Here is a 14,205-nt window from a genome sequence, read left to right as displayed (position 1 = left end):
AATGTAATAACTGACAACAATGATTATATTCTAGAGTACCTGTGCTTCCTTTGAGATTTGGTGGCCAAGTAGGGCAGGCCTATACCATACCACTATTTAAGGCTGACAGTAAAGGTTGCCTCTATTAACCTGACTCACAAGCCACCCCGCCTTCTGTATTAGCAAATGCTACACCCAAAGCATAAGCAGGAAGAGAACTGATTCCTAGTAGGGTGTCTTTCTAGGAATCTGCTTGTTGTCTGCCTCTCTTTCTGTACTGTGGGATGTAAAGGGACAGATGTCAGGCACAAGTTGTAGGATTACTGTGGGTAAACTTCTTGTTTTTTTGTGGCTGAGAATACCCAGGAAAGTTCTGAACACACACTGAGGGAGCCTAGCAGGAAAGCTCAGCCACATGGGACCTTCCGGGGGCAGGCTGGGCTGCTGCCAGGGTGCATCCTTAGCACGGATGAGGGCTAGTTTGAGCTAAGGGGCAGGACAAAGTAGCATTAAGTGGTAGATAAACCCATATATTCCATTTTGGTGTGCCTGCACCCCACTGGTGATCTGATTCATCTGAAAGGCAGTGTCTGTTAAGGCCATGCCTGTGCCTTGCATCCAAGTGTGTGAAGGAGCATGGCACCTACAACTATCCTTCTGTTCCTTCAAAACCGAATCCAGGAATTTATGGGGAAAGGATGGCAGACTGTGAAGTACATATGGACAAACATCTAGAAAAAAACCCAAACATAATTACAGCAGGGTGAGTGAACACTCCTTCAAATGATTCTGCTTATGGTAACTCACATGCAGTAACTTAGGTCCTGAAGCATTTGCTCTGGATATACCATAGCAAGGTATTCTGCACGCCAATGAATGATGACAGAATGTGAACTGAACACCACCTAGCCTCTATAAACTGGAGGAACTGAAACACCTTTTAGTGAAGATGCAGAACCTGCCTGAGTGTAGTGAAGTGGGGTCCAAATACATGAGGTACTTCAATTTGTTCTACCTGAGAGCATATTCTAATCCAAACCAAAATCTATTTATGTACACTTTGCATGGGAGCAGGCTAACTTTTCATGTTATCAAAAGATGAAAAACAGTCTAACTGAATTTATGAATGGTTTCACTAGGTTCAAGTAGTGTAAGTGTACTCCCTACGTACAGATCATGGAGTCTATTGTCATCCAACTGAAATGCAGCCTGGGGTAGAAAACCAAGAGGCGGATTACTCAATTTAAGTGCAAGTCCAGGACCATATCAGACAAAAGCTAAGAACTTCTGGTGACATCTTAATGTCACTCTGTCCTAAAGTGATACTGGATATGGTGAATCTGCAAGGAGGGTGCTATTTCTTTTATGTTTTTGCCTGCACACCTTCGTTACACTCATTCCTGACAAGCATGTCTCTTCATCAATGTAGACTGCTTCCTAACAAGCTAGTCCCAGCTAAGTGTGGTCACTGCAGAAAAGTATTGGATTTGACTGCAGTGAAGGTCTACCTACCTCAAGACAAGCTCCCCACTATGCTGTGCCTCACTGATCAATGTCAAACTTACATCAGTTAGTATGTATTACATGTAGGGGACACAGCAGTTTGCTAGACTTACCCTATGCTCCAAACAAGATAGTCTGAGATCAGTATATAAAGAAGACAGATACCAAAAGGATACAACCCCTCCTGAAGTATTCTCTTTGTTAGATTGGTGGAAGAACTCTGTAAGGATGCAGCAGGCTACCATTCTCACCTCTTCCTTCTATCAAGATACCTATAATGGATCCATCCACCCTCCCTAGCAGAGTGCATTGCATTTTGGCCACCTGCAGTTGCAATCTAACTATTTTAAGAACTGTAGCTGCACCTACCTGAAAATTAGATTAAGGTAAGTGTACAATTCAGAGAAAGCAGAAACTAAAGGGGTTGCAGCTTGCTGCAATAGGAAGGAACTGACAGGCAGCTGTGGACATCCTCCCCTCTACATCCCTGGCTCTGCGGCACTAAAGGGATTACACGAACAAGCACAAACATAACAAACAAACACAGCTTTTCAAAAGAACCTAATCTTGCATGCATGGAGTACATAACCAGGAGATGTGCAAGTCACCTGGACAATCACACACTCAAAGAAGAGCCCGAAATCATCTTAATTTTCCTGTGTTGAGGCCTCATACCCCATATAGCCACTTCAATAAGAAGTCATTGTCATTTATGTAAGTTGCCCAAATATGACAGATTTTACTTAGGAAGGTACAGCATATTCATACCTTCTTGTTCTAACAGTTTCAACTTTATTCCGTGGGATATTCATGAATTTATAGCACGGAGAAAGCTACATAAGCAAGATGCACCTGTTCCCCTGACTCAGTATTATCCAGTAAACTTTTTTCTTTTCTTTTTTTTTTGCAAGTAGATCATACATGCATATTTCCCAGCCTACCTGTAGCTTGGTTTCCCTTCCTAGCAAGTATCAGCGGCTTCCCTCGCCGATTTGTTACAATCATTTGTCCCAGCTCTCTGGAGGAAGCAATGGATCCTTCTTGCTGTCTATTGGGCATAATGGTGACAGAAGACTCCTTTGGTTCTACTTGTTTCTTCTTTTGTGCTTCTACTGCTTTTTGTTTGGCATAAATGTATTCTAGCTTCTTCAGGACCACCTCCTCTGTTTTACCTACAGAAAAGTTAATGGAGAAATAGCACCAAACAGGCTTCAAATACTGGTTTGCTCTCAAAACCAAGAATGGAAATGGAATCAACTAGGACCCAGCAACTTCTCTGCTGATTGTTGGGCCAGAGAACATCATTTACCTGTGATTGAGAATGCCTTATTTTACACACGGTGTGTTATAAACAACCCCTATCTGAAGAAAGGCAATTTTGGAGTAAACTAGTAATTTCTTCACGCAGCACAGAGCCACAGACTAAACTATGAGACCAATAGGTAGCTATAAAGAGGAATCATTTATATTATTAGACCTGAAGAAAAATGAACTGCATTCAAAAGCTTGTCTAAATCTATCCCAAAAATGCAGCTGGTCTGATAAATTATATTGCCCACAAAAATCCTTGTCTCTCATGTAAAATATAACCAAAACTAAAAAAAACTGCATTCAGGCTCTTTCTTGATTAAGTCTCAGTCAACAGCAGCCTTCCAACTGAAGTTTTGGGGAGGATTACCAGTTTTAATGCATTTCTGGAAGAATGGAAAGTACCATACTTACCTTGATCCCATGATGAGGTTTCCACCCTGCATTTAACATGGGGGGGGAACCCCTCATCTTGGAATCGAGCATGAGGTGGTAGAAGGAGCGGTAAGCTGCAGCTGTGGCTGCCCTCTGCCTCTGTACCCCCTGCTTCTCTTACCAGCTTCATAGCTGGCACTGCTGCTACTGGGCTGGGCTATGGCCATGCTCCAGGCTGCAGTGCAGATGGTGCCTGCCAGTGCAAAAGCCAAAGCGAAATTAAGGCAGGTGGGGAGAAGGGCACAGAGGTAGCCCCTACCACTGTTTTCCCTGCTGCAGTGGTGGTAGGGATGAATTTGAGACAATCCTCCAATAATTATAATGGCTGCATATGTGGAAAACTATAGTACATTTATAAATTTTCCATTTTCTAATTGTTGGGGGTGTGTCTTAGGCTCAGGTAAAATATGATAGTCTTGTTACCCAGGCTTAACAGAACATAGAACTGACTCTGCATACCTACATGAATACTAGGATCATCCTAAGAACAAGTTATTCAGCATGGAACATAAAATAAACTTGTGTTCATTGGAAAGAGCTAAATTAATTATCTGGCTGATGCAGCTACTCTCAAAGTTATGGGGTTAAGAATATAAAAGTTCCTCAGGGAGTTGAAAGCATGCAATGGAAGGCAACAACATCAGACTTGTGTCTAAAGATAATCACAGTTTTTGAAGGCTATCTGAAGGTGTCTCTATGCCTAGAGGAAACAAAATATTCTTCCTTCTAGATGTTCTCAGTACATCAGACACTACAGACCTAGAGCTCTCTAGCAGGGAGATGTGGCCACCCTCTCCTTTACCTGTGTAGGCAAAACAAATGGGGAAGACTTCAGAAGGATGACTCTATTCCTATAACCTGATGACCAACAGGTCTGAGTTCTGTCGTCAGTCCACTCCACTACAGAATTCACAGACTTCAGTTTGAAGCATCTCCTCACCCTTTTTATTATGCAAACACTGAATCCGTTTTCCCAAATACATTTCAATCCTATCTCTGCCTTCTAAACTCTAAATCTAAGGTGACCGGTCTCCCACTCAGTTGAATGTCTGCTGAGGTCCTTTCTTTTAGTATTTCAGCTGCTTTGTCCCTAAAATGATCTTACCTGAAAGAGTGGATACTTTGCGGATCAAAGCATCCTGTTTGCGAGTCAGTAAGTTCTTCTGTCCAATCAGTTTATCTGCCTGATCAGTCAACCCTTGAATTTCTTCATAGGCCTAGAAGAATACCAAAGCACCAATTTAGAGACTAACCTTATGGATAATGCAAAAAAAGGCAGTTCTCCTGTCCTTCAAACCAGTGATTCTCAACCCTTTTAAGACTTGGGGAATCTCCTGGTAGACTGAAGGCACCCTTGTTAGACTAGAGGCACCCCTCAGCAAATGCCAGCTCTTTTACTTGTTTTTTGACAACAGAAAAATAGAGCAGTTTCTCTGTTGCAAACAATCCAGGAAACACCACAACAGGTCTGAATGTTTTTAACACTATGTATTCCTATTTGAAGTCTTCGGGTTTATTTTGTGAATCATGTTTGCATACCTAATAGAGTTAACATTGTGTGGTACCTGTGGCACCCTTGAAAAAAATCTCAAGAAACCCCAGGGAGCCATGGCTCCCTGGTTAAGAATCACCACTCTAAACAACTGCACTAAAAAAAAAAAAATCTCCCTGCACACATTTTTTACCAATATTATTTTGAGAAACTAGGACACAGTTGAATGCAAGCAATGCTTTTACTTCAAGTCTGTGCACTTCTGTAAACAAAACAGCAAAGTCCTATGATTCTAATGTAAGGATATGCATAATTATGTATCCATGGCAATTAGGCTGGAAACCATTATGTTTGTGTGCTACCATAAAAATTATGGTGGCACATAGCACAAGCAAGTAGATGTCCATACCCCTTGTTGAGCTACAAATGCTGAAAAGAAATTGCAGGCGCATCATATGCCGTATAAGCTTGTGTCATAATTTTGCAGCGGACCTCTGCTTTACACCAAGAGAATGCGGGCAGCCCAGGACTGCCCACACTCTCCAGCTGCCCTGGGCACACGCCCGGTCCTGCATGCCCTGGGAATGGGAATACCATTTGCACACATGGAAAGGGAATTTCAAGGGTGTATAGGATCAGGCCCTAAAGCCTCAGCGTGCCTGCCCAGGCTCCTCTATTGGCAGAAGCATGGCCTGGGAACCACCTGGCAGGGGAGTCTGAGCACATACTGTGCTGCTGCATCCTGACTTCGGGTGCCCCTGTGTAAACTGGGAACCCTGGGTCCCCTGCTTGCAGACATATGCCCTGAGATTCCCCAGGTATACATAACATGCTGTCACACCTCAATTTGGGGGTGTACCTCTGCAAACAGGAAACCTGCAGTTTCCCCACTTGCAGAAGCACACCCCAAGTCAGATTCTCTTGACACACATCTCTGCAAATGGGGAAAACCAGGGTTCCCATTTGTAGAGGTGCACCCTAAGCATCGTCTCACAGGATCAGGCCCCAGCCACTCCCAGAAGGGTCCTGGCCATGCAGGATAATGGACATCAGTTTTGCTCAGTGAAGTAGAATATCTGCGCCAGGACACATCCCCACACAGCTCTTCTGCTTTATTTGGTATTATCTGTTTATAGCCTTACGGTCCATTTGTTTCCTGCCATGTATGCTGTTCTAATCAAATCCTGTGCTGAAATATAACATTTAATGAAGGTAAATCTCTTCCAACATCAAACAGGGATAATTCTCTTTAGTATACATTAAAATGTCCTGGTTGTAGAAGTTAAAACTTTTATCAACTTTATTGTGTTAAATTCATGAAGGGAGTAATGAAGGAGAAGGAAACTAAATTCTTCATACTTTTATCATCCAAACTGATCTAGAGGGGACATACATTCACTATTACCAAAGGATTTTTATATCCTTAAAAAGTGCTTCTAAAAGACAATGCCACCTTGCCTACTACCCCAACCGACAGGGTTTTTTTTCCATTTGAGTTCTCACTGTAAAATACTTACTTGTTTGAGGATGTAGCACTTGGAGACCTTTGGAATGTTGTGCAGTCCCAAAGCTCCCTTCAGCTTCTCAAAGAGATCCCTCATTTCATTGCGGCGTCGACGTTCATTTGCTGTGTGCGTCTGGCGGTAATGAGCAAAAGCCTCTGCCTCACTCTTTTGCTTTCTGTTCCAAAATTGAGGTTTCTGTTGGAAGAGAAACTATATGATACGATCAAATAAAACAGGAATTCAAGAGCAAATGAATACACACCAAACTTAAAGTCGCTACAGACACATTCCTAGGGTGTCTGTGCCCGAAAGCTTGCAATTAAAGACTTTTTTGCAAAAGTCTCGTTAGAAGTGATATCTTTTATTAGATCATCATGAGCCCCAATTGCTTTTTCCTCTAGACCAATACAGCTACAACTTGGATACCTAGATAACCCAACACACAGCAAGTCACAACACTGCTAAATTAAATCGTAACATTTAGCTACCAGCTCTTCACAAATGCTGATGCATCCTGAGAATATGACATCCTGTAGTCATCCTGTAGTAATTGTGTAATACAGTTGAAGTAAGCAACCTACATGCTTCATGGAGACAAAGTTAAGAACCTGAGCAGCCATTACTATTTACAGCAGGGGTGGGCAATTATTTTGGGTGGAGGGCCACTTACAGAGTTTTGGCAAGCCATTGAGGGCTCCATGACAGGCAGCCAGGGGCAGATAAATATTAATTTTCTAAATTTTTTAGGGGCCCCACAGGCCGGATCGAATGGCCTGGTAGGCCGCATTTGGCCCATGGGCCTCATTTTGCCCACCTCCGATTTACAGGCACTCAGCATATTAAAGAACCTCTGTAATGTATAGACACTGCAATACAAGGCAGTATACCATGGTTTTCATAAATATCAGCATGCACTTGTAACTTACCCCTTTTACTTTTTTTTTTTAAACTCCCCCCATGCAAAAAACCACAATGAATACTGAAGCTACCAAATCAAATTTTGGACAAGTGAACTTCTAACTGTTAAACCAATTTCATTTATACACAGCTGGAGGAGTATGGAGGGAACGGGGGGCAAACAGACAGCTGCCATAAAAATAAGGGAGCTCAGAGAACATATTAATTTAAGGTACAGATAATTTAATTAAAAATGTTAAAAGCAGGCTCTGATTAATTTAGCTGCCATGAAGTAAATATATAGCTAGCTATATTTATGTTAGCAAATTTGTTGGTTTTATTGTTACTTGGAAGGCTTTTGAATGCAAACTTTTTCATTCTGCAATACAGCACTATCTCCTGACAGACCTCTTCAAGCTAATTATGGAAGTCATTTTGAGTCTGTTCCAAAGCCCAAAGTCAATGAAAAGTGTCTCACTGATTTAAAGGCCTTTTGATTTAAAGCCCAATTAAGAGTTCTCTACCTTAACACAGTATAGCTATTTAAGATATCATTTTCAGGAATCCAGATTCCCTTTGTCATTTCAGTAGTCTTGTTGATAAACAATAAATCCCTTTTACCAAATGAAGGAAAACCTAATTCCAAAATTTATTACATTACACACATAGCAAATTATATATGCTACGAAGAGAAAATCTGTGACATCTTAAGAGTTAAAAAGATTTATATAACAGCAGTAATTTCCTACTATATATTTAAACTTAGATCCAAAGCCCTCAAAAGTTAAGGTCAGGCTTTTCACTTGAATGGGATTTTAATTGTATGAGCAACCCCTACCTGGCTTCTAGCCCTGTTAATCGTAAATTTAAATATCACATTTATGTTTCTCTGGTTATAGAAGTCTATGTTTAAAATGGGAGATGTGATATTAGAAGGAAAAAAAAGGAGTAATTGTATACCTTAGTAGACTTTTCTGTTGTTTTCTCATCTGAAGAGCTGCGAATATGGTATCTGGAAGACAGCCAAAAAGTTTTTCCCAATGCTAAACATCTCACATGCTCTTTTGTCATTAACTACCCTCCCAACAGCCTCAGAATTACCTGCGTTTATTCCCTGAAAATATGTGAGACAAATGTTTACTGCTGCTAAGATCTTTTCTAAGAAAATAGGCTACATTTTAGATAATGTCATACTTACAAAAAGCCAACTTTCTAATAAGTGTAAAATAACCAACCATACAATGCAAACAGACAAGCTTCTATTTCTCCACATGAAAAAGATTGAGAAATAAGTGTCTGTCAGCAACATCCTCAAATATGTTAAATGTGAACTCCAGAGCCAAAACCAATGGTTTATACTAAATAAAAAAACAAATTCAAGAGCAATTGAATATACACCCGTTACTGTGTTATTATAGTCTCAATCCTAGATATTAAAATAAAAACACCCACACAGTTCCCCAGTATTTTCTGAGAATCTTTTTTGCTTTTAATATATTCACATCTAGTAATAAATCATATCTTGACTTCCCTGTTTTTACTGAAATATATTTCTCAGAGGATAGGGAGGTAAGTATATTTTCAGATATGCCAAGTGATCACCAAGATCCTTTACAGATTTTGTCAAAATCTTTCATCAAAAGAGGATGAGATACTGCTAACATAGCACATAAAAAGGGGAAAAATATAACTATTTGGTCAACTAGTTCATTTTCAAGCAACTCACTAGGGAAAAAAACTGCATTAGTGCTTTCCATTAGTAGAGAAAAAAGCATACTTCTGCTTGGAAGGTCGAATATTAGCAGCAGTAGCCTTCAGACGGGCAATATTAATCTTCTCTGAGAGTTCTTCCACTGTTTCAATGTCCACCTGCTCTTCATCCTCGCTGTACTTGCATGAATTCTGGAACAGTCATTTAACAAAGTAAGTATCTAATTCTGAAACAAGAGTTCAAGCCAAACACTTTTTTCACTTTAGACTCAAGAGAGATTATAGTATTATAATAGGAAACAAGACTGGTTTCTGCCAAGAAACAGAGGTTAGACAGGGTTTTTTAAAATGATCTTAACCATGACTTTCAAGGAAAACAGCTCCCTCCCACCATTTCAGAGCAGACTGGGAGTGATGACAAGGCCAATTTTTGCTATTTAGTCATTTAGTATAAATTACACAAAGCCTGCACAGACGTAGAGTCTTCTAATTTACACTTTCAGATACAAAATCAGACTGTCCTTAAGGTGAAGCCTTATTCATTTTGGACCTCTGCCACTGACTCATTCTTGCTCCAATTAAAATTAATGCCAATTTGGAAATCTATGGAGATGGCAAAAATTACTGTAACAGAAAGAGAAAAAACTAGTCATTTTTTACCTTGTGAATTTAGCTTCTCTTAATGCTTAGAGTCAGTTTTACTGTTTTTTGGAGGCCCATGACATCTCTCTCATGTCCCTAATTCTCCTACACTATGTGAGGAACTCATGCACAAACTTTCTTCAGCTCATGCAAAAATGAGTGCTTGACCAGTCACTCTGGTGCTCTTAAGAACACTGCCCCTACAGTTATTTTTAAATAAAACTAACTCCAAGGCAGATATGCTTTAAGATTATCCCAACACAGTAAACTAAAAAATCCTATCCCAGTTGTCACTATAGAGATTAAAAAGCTGTGTGCCAGTGCTTAGAATGCTGGAATGGCAAAGTCTTATTCAGTGTCATACAAAAACCTCAAACTTTAACAATTTACAAAAACAGTCTTTATTCTTTTACATTTGTCATCACTAATTCAATTATACACTAATATTTCCTTCCTTTTTTGTGAGAAATATAATTATGCCTCCATTCTAAACTTCATTTCATCGAAGTACCCTGAACCACTCTTCCTGGTCTTCTCTTGTCTCTCTCTCTTTTTTTCTTTCTTTCTATCCCTTCCTTCCTTATAGGGAGCTGCTTCCTCTCTTCTTTGAATTGTATACTTACCTAAAACCAATATAAACATTTAATTACAGGAAATAAAATAAAAATTAAGTAAAAAGACAACATGCATTGATAACAGCAGAGAAAAGCGAGAGGTCTGCAAAAGCTACTACTTTATTTCAATTTGCAACTTATCCTGCCTATTACTGTGAATACACAGAGCAGTACTGGTATTTTAACTGACTCTTCTGGCTGAAAGGGAAAAAAATGATGTTGGATTACATACTCGAGATATTGGTAACTGGGTATAGATTAAGGTTGGCTAGGGCAGCAGAGGATAGTCAATATGAATACAGAGCCATCTGTAACTCCATAACTACTTGGTGCCTGCTAATATAGTACTTCCAATTATCAGTAAACCATAAACTAAATATAAACCAACAATATGCTCTTGTTGGAAAATAAATAAATAAGCCAACAGCATCCTGGGTTATATTAACAGGAGTATCATTTGCAAATCAAGGGAAGTGATTCTTCCACTGCATTCAGAACTGGTGAGGCCTCACCTGGAGTACGGTGTCCAGTTTTGGACCCCACACTTCAAGAAGGACATGGACCACGTGGAAAGAGTCCAACATGGATCAACAAAGATGATTAGGGGCCTTGGAGAAGCAAAGACTGAAGGGGAATTTGACAGCATTCTTCAAATACCTGAAGGGAGATTGATTACAGAAAGATGGAGATGGGCTTTTCTCAGTGACTGTAGGGGAGGGGACTAGGAGCAATGGCCTCCAGCTTCAGCAGGGAAACTGAGATTAGAGACTAGGAGGAACTTTCTGACTATAAGGGTGGTCAAGAACTAGAATAGTTTACCTAGAGAAGTTGTGGAAACTCCACCCTTGAAGAGTTTTCAAGAACAAGTTGGACAGAGTTGTCTGGGATGATCCTGCCTTGAGCAGGTGGCCAGACTAGATGACCTTGTAAGGACCCTTCCAGCCCTACTTTTGTATGATTCTATGAACTTATGCTAGGGGAACATGGCACTTAAAGTGATCTAACTTAGAACAGGCAAGGGGAAATAAAAAGAATATTTCTTAGCTGGTAAAGTCCTTTCTTCTAGCAGCATCTCCCACAGTTGTGTACTACACACAGGTTGTGCTTCTGCAGATTGCAAAACAAATTCAGCACCACTGCTAATTTACTGTACGCTTGACTCCCTCATGCTGCTCTACCACATGAGTTAATGCAAAGATTTTTATACATAAAACTCTCAACAGGATATTATTTGAATTAAGTAGCTAGAAACTCCTGCAACTATGCACAGAAACACTTCTGCCATCTCATTTACTTACAATAAGTTTCCCTTTGTTACTGAGATCTTATATCGATGGCAAAATTGTGGGATACATTGCTAGCAGAAGGGAAACCAGCAGTATATATATTTCAAACCCTTATGAAGCACAGTATCTCCCTTAATTATGTACCCCCAACATGAAAGGCAATAAGCAGAGATATTATAAGGGATGGGAAGAAACTAAAGAGAGATGGTCCCTCTTCCTAGAAAAAATTAGAAACAAAATGTAATTCTCCACTACGGGACACGATCACACAGAACAACTGGAAGAAGAGTTGTAGTTTGATTAAGGGGAGCCAGAATGAACTACATGAAGGAGACCCTCCAATGCATTCTGCACCTCCTTTGGTCATCTCAATCTCTGCAACCAGGCAGAGTGCCTCATAACCACTATTGTAACCATAGGGCACAATGCCTGGTCTGGCATATCTATGACTGCTTGGAGCAAAGTCCCTGCCAATGTCTGCCCTTCAGAAGCAAGGGCTGAGAAGGTGTCTCTAACTTCGGCTGATAGGTTGGCTGTCAAAGTTACTTATATGTTTCTAAGCCCAAGCCAGGCAAATTGATAATTTAACCTAGAGGCTTGCAGGAAAATAAGATTTTCTTTGTAGCAGGTTCACAGCCACTTCTCCTTAAGAGTGGACCTAAAAAGCTTTGGTTTTTATTTATTCAGTAACAACCACCGAGGAAAGCGGAAGGTGGATATAAAAATATTATGGCCCTTTAGGGGCAACTAAGCACTTTCTATTAACCTTCCATTGTGGCCACATTCATGGGCAGAGACAGCTTGGTACAGCCAGATTGCTGCAGGATGACAACTTCAACCATCTGCCCAGGCCAAAGTGGAATATTTTGTTTACAGAAGAATAGAGGAGCCTGGTTTCTTGAGGCTCATCCAGTCTCTAACCTGAATATGGAGAATCCTCTTAATCTAGTAAATGCATAGTCAGAAGAGCAGGAGCACCTGGCAGAGCAACCTATCTACTGCATGCAGAGTATGGCTAGAAAGGCTAGATAAGAACCACGTAGCTACTCAGCTGTGAACAAAGGGGTCTGAAGGCCAGAAAAGTCCTTGAGAGGAACCTCTAGCCCTACAGTGCAGTTTCACAGGCAGAACTGTGCTTCATATCAAAACCAGATGAGTATCTCAGCCAAGCCAACCTTTGCAAAGCTATGTACAAAGACAGGACAAAGCTATGGAAGAGCATGTCACCATGGGGAGCATAAGCTGCAACGTTGCAGAAAGGAGTGAGGCATTCAGGTACAGTTTAGAGCACTGGTAATCAACCTATTTAGACTCCAGGCACCCTTCAGAAAAATTAGTTCTCACTTATTTTCTGACTACTAAAAAAACAGTACAGCAGTGTTTCTGTCACAAGGAACTCAGAAAGGCCACAACAGATCTGAATGTTTTTGACACATTGTTTCACCTTTGAAATCTCTGGGTTTAATCTTGTAAATCATGCATTTACAACAGTGCTAACATTGTATGGCACCCCGTGACACCCCTGAAAGGATCTAAAGGCACCCTAGGGTGCCTCAACATCTTAGTTGAGAATCACTGTTTTAAAGATAATGGATGGGAAAACAGAAAGGAAACACTCACAGTTCTTCCTTCCTTCTTCTTCAGCCAATATACATCATGTCTAACAGCAGTGGGGCTTCTCTCTGATGAGCTAAAGGAGACCTAAGCCAGTCACGAGGGAAGAGAAAACTGAATGAGATGTGGATTCTGTAGAAAGGGAGAATTCTCAGGGAGTTTTCCCTCTTTCTCTGGGCCTCCTTATTTCTACAGTAGAAGACAACCCCCATTCACACCATCTTTAAAGCCTCAGGTTTTCTGGTTCCCTCATAAGCCTTTGATGAAAAAAATTATCTTTGTTCCCCCCACTAAGAAGTACTTCTCTCTAGTGACTGGGTTACACTTTAGCCTTTTTCTTTTTTGAGAAGTAGATAGAGATGTATTTATTTAAAATTTAAGCTTAGTTCTCTATATATCATGCTAAACTAAGCTTGCCCAGGCAGACTTTCTCCACCAACACTATTAACAAAAAATTTTACAACTTTTGTAATTCTATGTTAAACTGACAAAAACTTGGTTACACATACTAGACCTTAGGTAGAAATGTGAAGCAAGCAAGTCCTTCTTATAAAAAGGACAAGAAGTGTCCTTTGCAATTTGGGTTAAATACTGCTGCTTTCTGGGTACTGTTTTTCAGGATTTTATTTCCCAAACAATTTCAAAATTTGAAGAAAAGTTATATGGTGTATATGGAAGTAAAATAGTAATCTTGAAGCAGATAGTACTTTTCTGTGATTTGCAAAGGGAAGAAAGCAGGAAGAAAAACAAAATATTTTTATTTGAAAATGAATCCTGAAGGAATGATAATGACTATCCCAGACTTCAGCAAAGGATCTCATAATAGTATAAGGAAAGTACAGCCAAAAAAGGCTATATTCCAAAATACAACAGATAATGAAAACTAAAAACCTGTTCCTGCTCCACCTCATATACCAGTACATCTGCAGTAAAAAACAGCAAGTACAGTTTTGATTGCAGAGATCCTTTCAACATATATACAATTCAAATGAGTACTTAAAAATCTCTAACTTTCTAGAATGAACTAAAACTAGAGGCAGGGAAGAGGGAAAAAATAGATAGCTTATGTGACTAGGAGCAAAGAACCAAACTAGGTAACAACACATGCTAAAGAGCCACTGAACTTACCAACATATAACAATTTACACGTCTATGGACAAATCATAAAATCATAGGAGAAAAGGGCCTGGAAGGGACCTCAGGAGGTCTCTAGTTCAACC

At 40.1% G+C, this 14,205-nt stretch overlaps 1 protein-coding gene across 8 annotated transcripts in view; it reads right to left on the bottom strand.

Moving 5' to 3' along the window:
- MGA (MGA, MAX dimerization protein) overlaps nt 1-14,205 on the bottom strand; it is a 98,860-nt gene that overhangs the window by 10,384 nt on the left and 74,271 nt on the right. For 7 of the 8 annotated variants that reach the window (XM_019519047.1, XM_019519046.1, XM_019519048.1 and 4 more), the window contains 6 exons: nt 12,992-13,072; nt 8,897-9,021; nt 8,080-8,131; nt 6,235-6,417; nt 4,331-4,442; nt 2,424-2,654 (listed from right to left, as the gene is read on the bottom strand). In XM_019519047.1, the coding sequence (XP_019374592.1) occupies nt 2,424-2,654; nt 4,331-4,442; nt 6,235-6,417; nt 8,080-8,131; nt 8,897-9,021; nt 12,992-13,072 (784 nt within the window). The remainder of the gene's footprint in view (nt 1-2,423; nt 2,655-4,330; nt 4,443-6,234; nt 6,418-8,079; nt 8,132-8,896; nt 9,022-12,991; nt 13,073-14,205) is intronic. The other variant, XM_019519051.1, reaches the window with a different exon arrangement.

Source organism: Gavialis gangeticus, unplaced genomic scaffold (genome assembly GCF_001723915.1).
Source record: "Gavialis gangeticus isolate Ggan-Ray unplaced genomic scaffold, GavGan_comp1, whole genome shotgun sequence".
Taxonomy (NCBI): Eukaryota; Metazoa; Chordata; order Crocodylia; family Gavialidae; genus Gavialis; species Gavialis gangeticus.
This window is presented reverse-complemented; position numbering and strand designations above follow the sequence as displayed.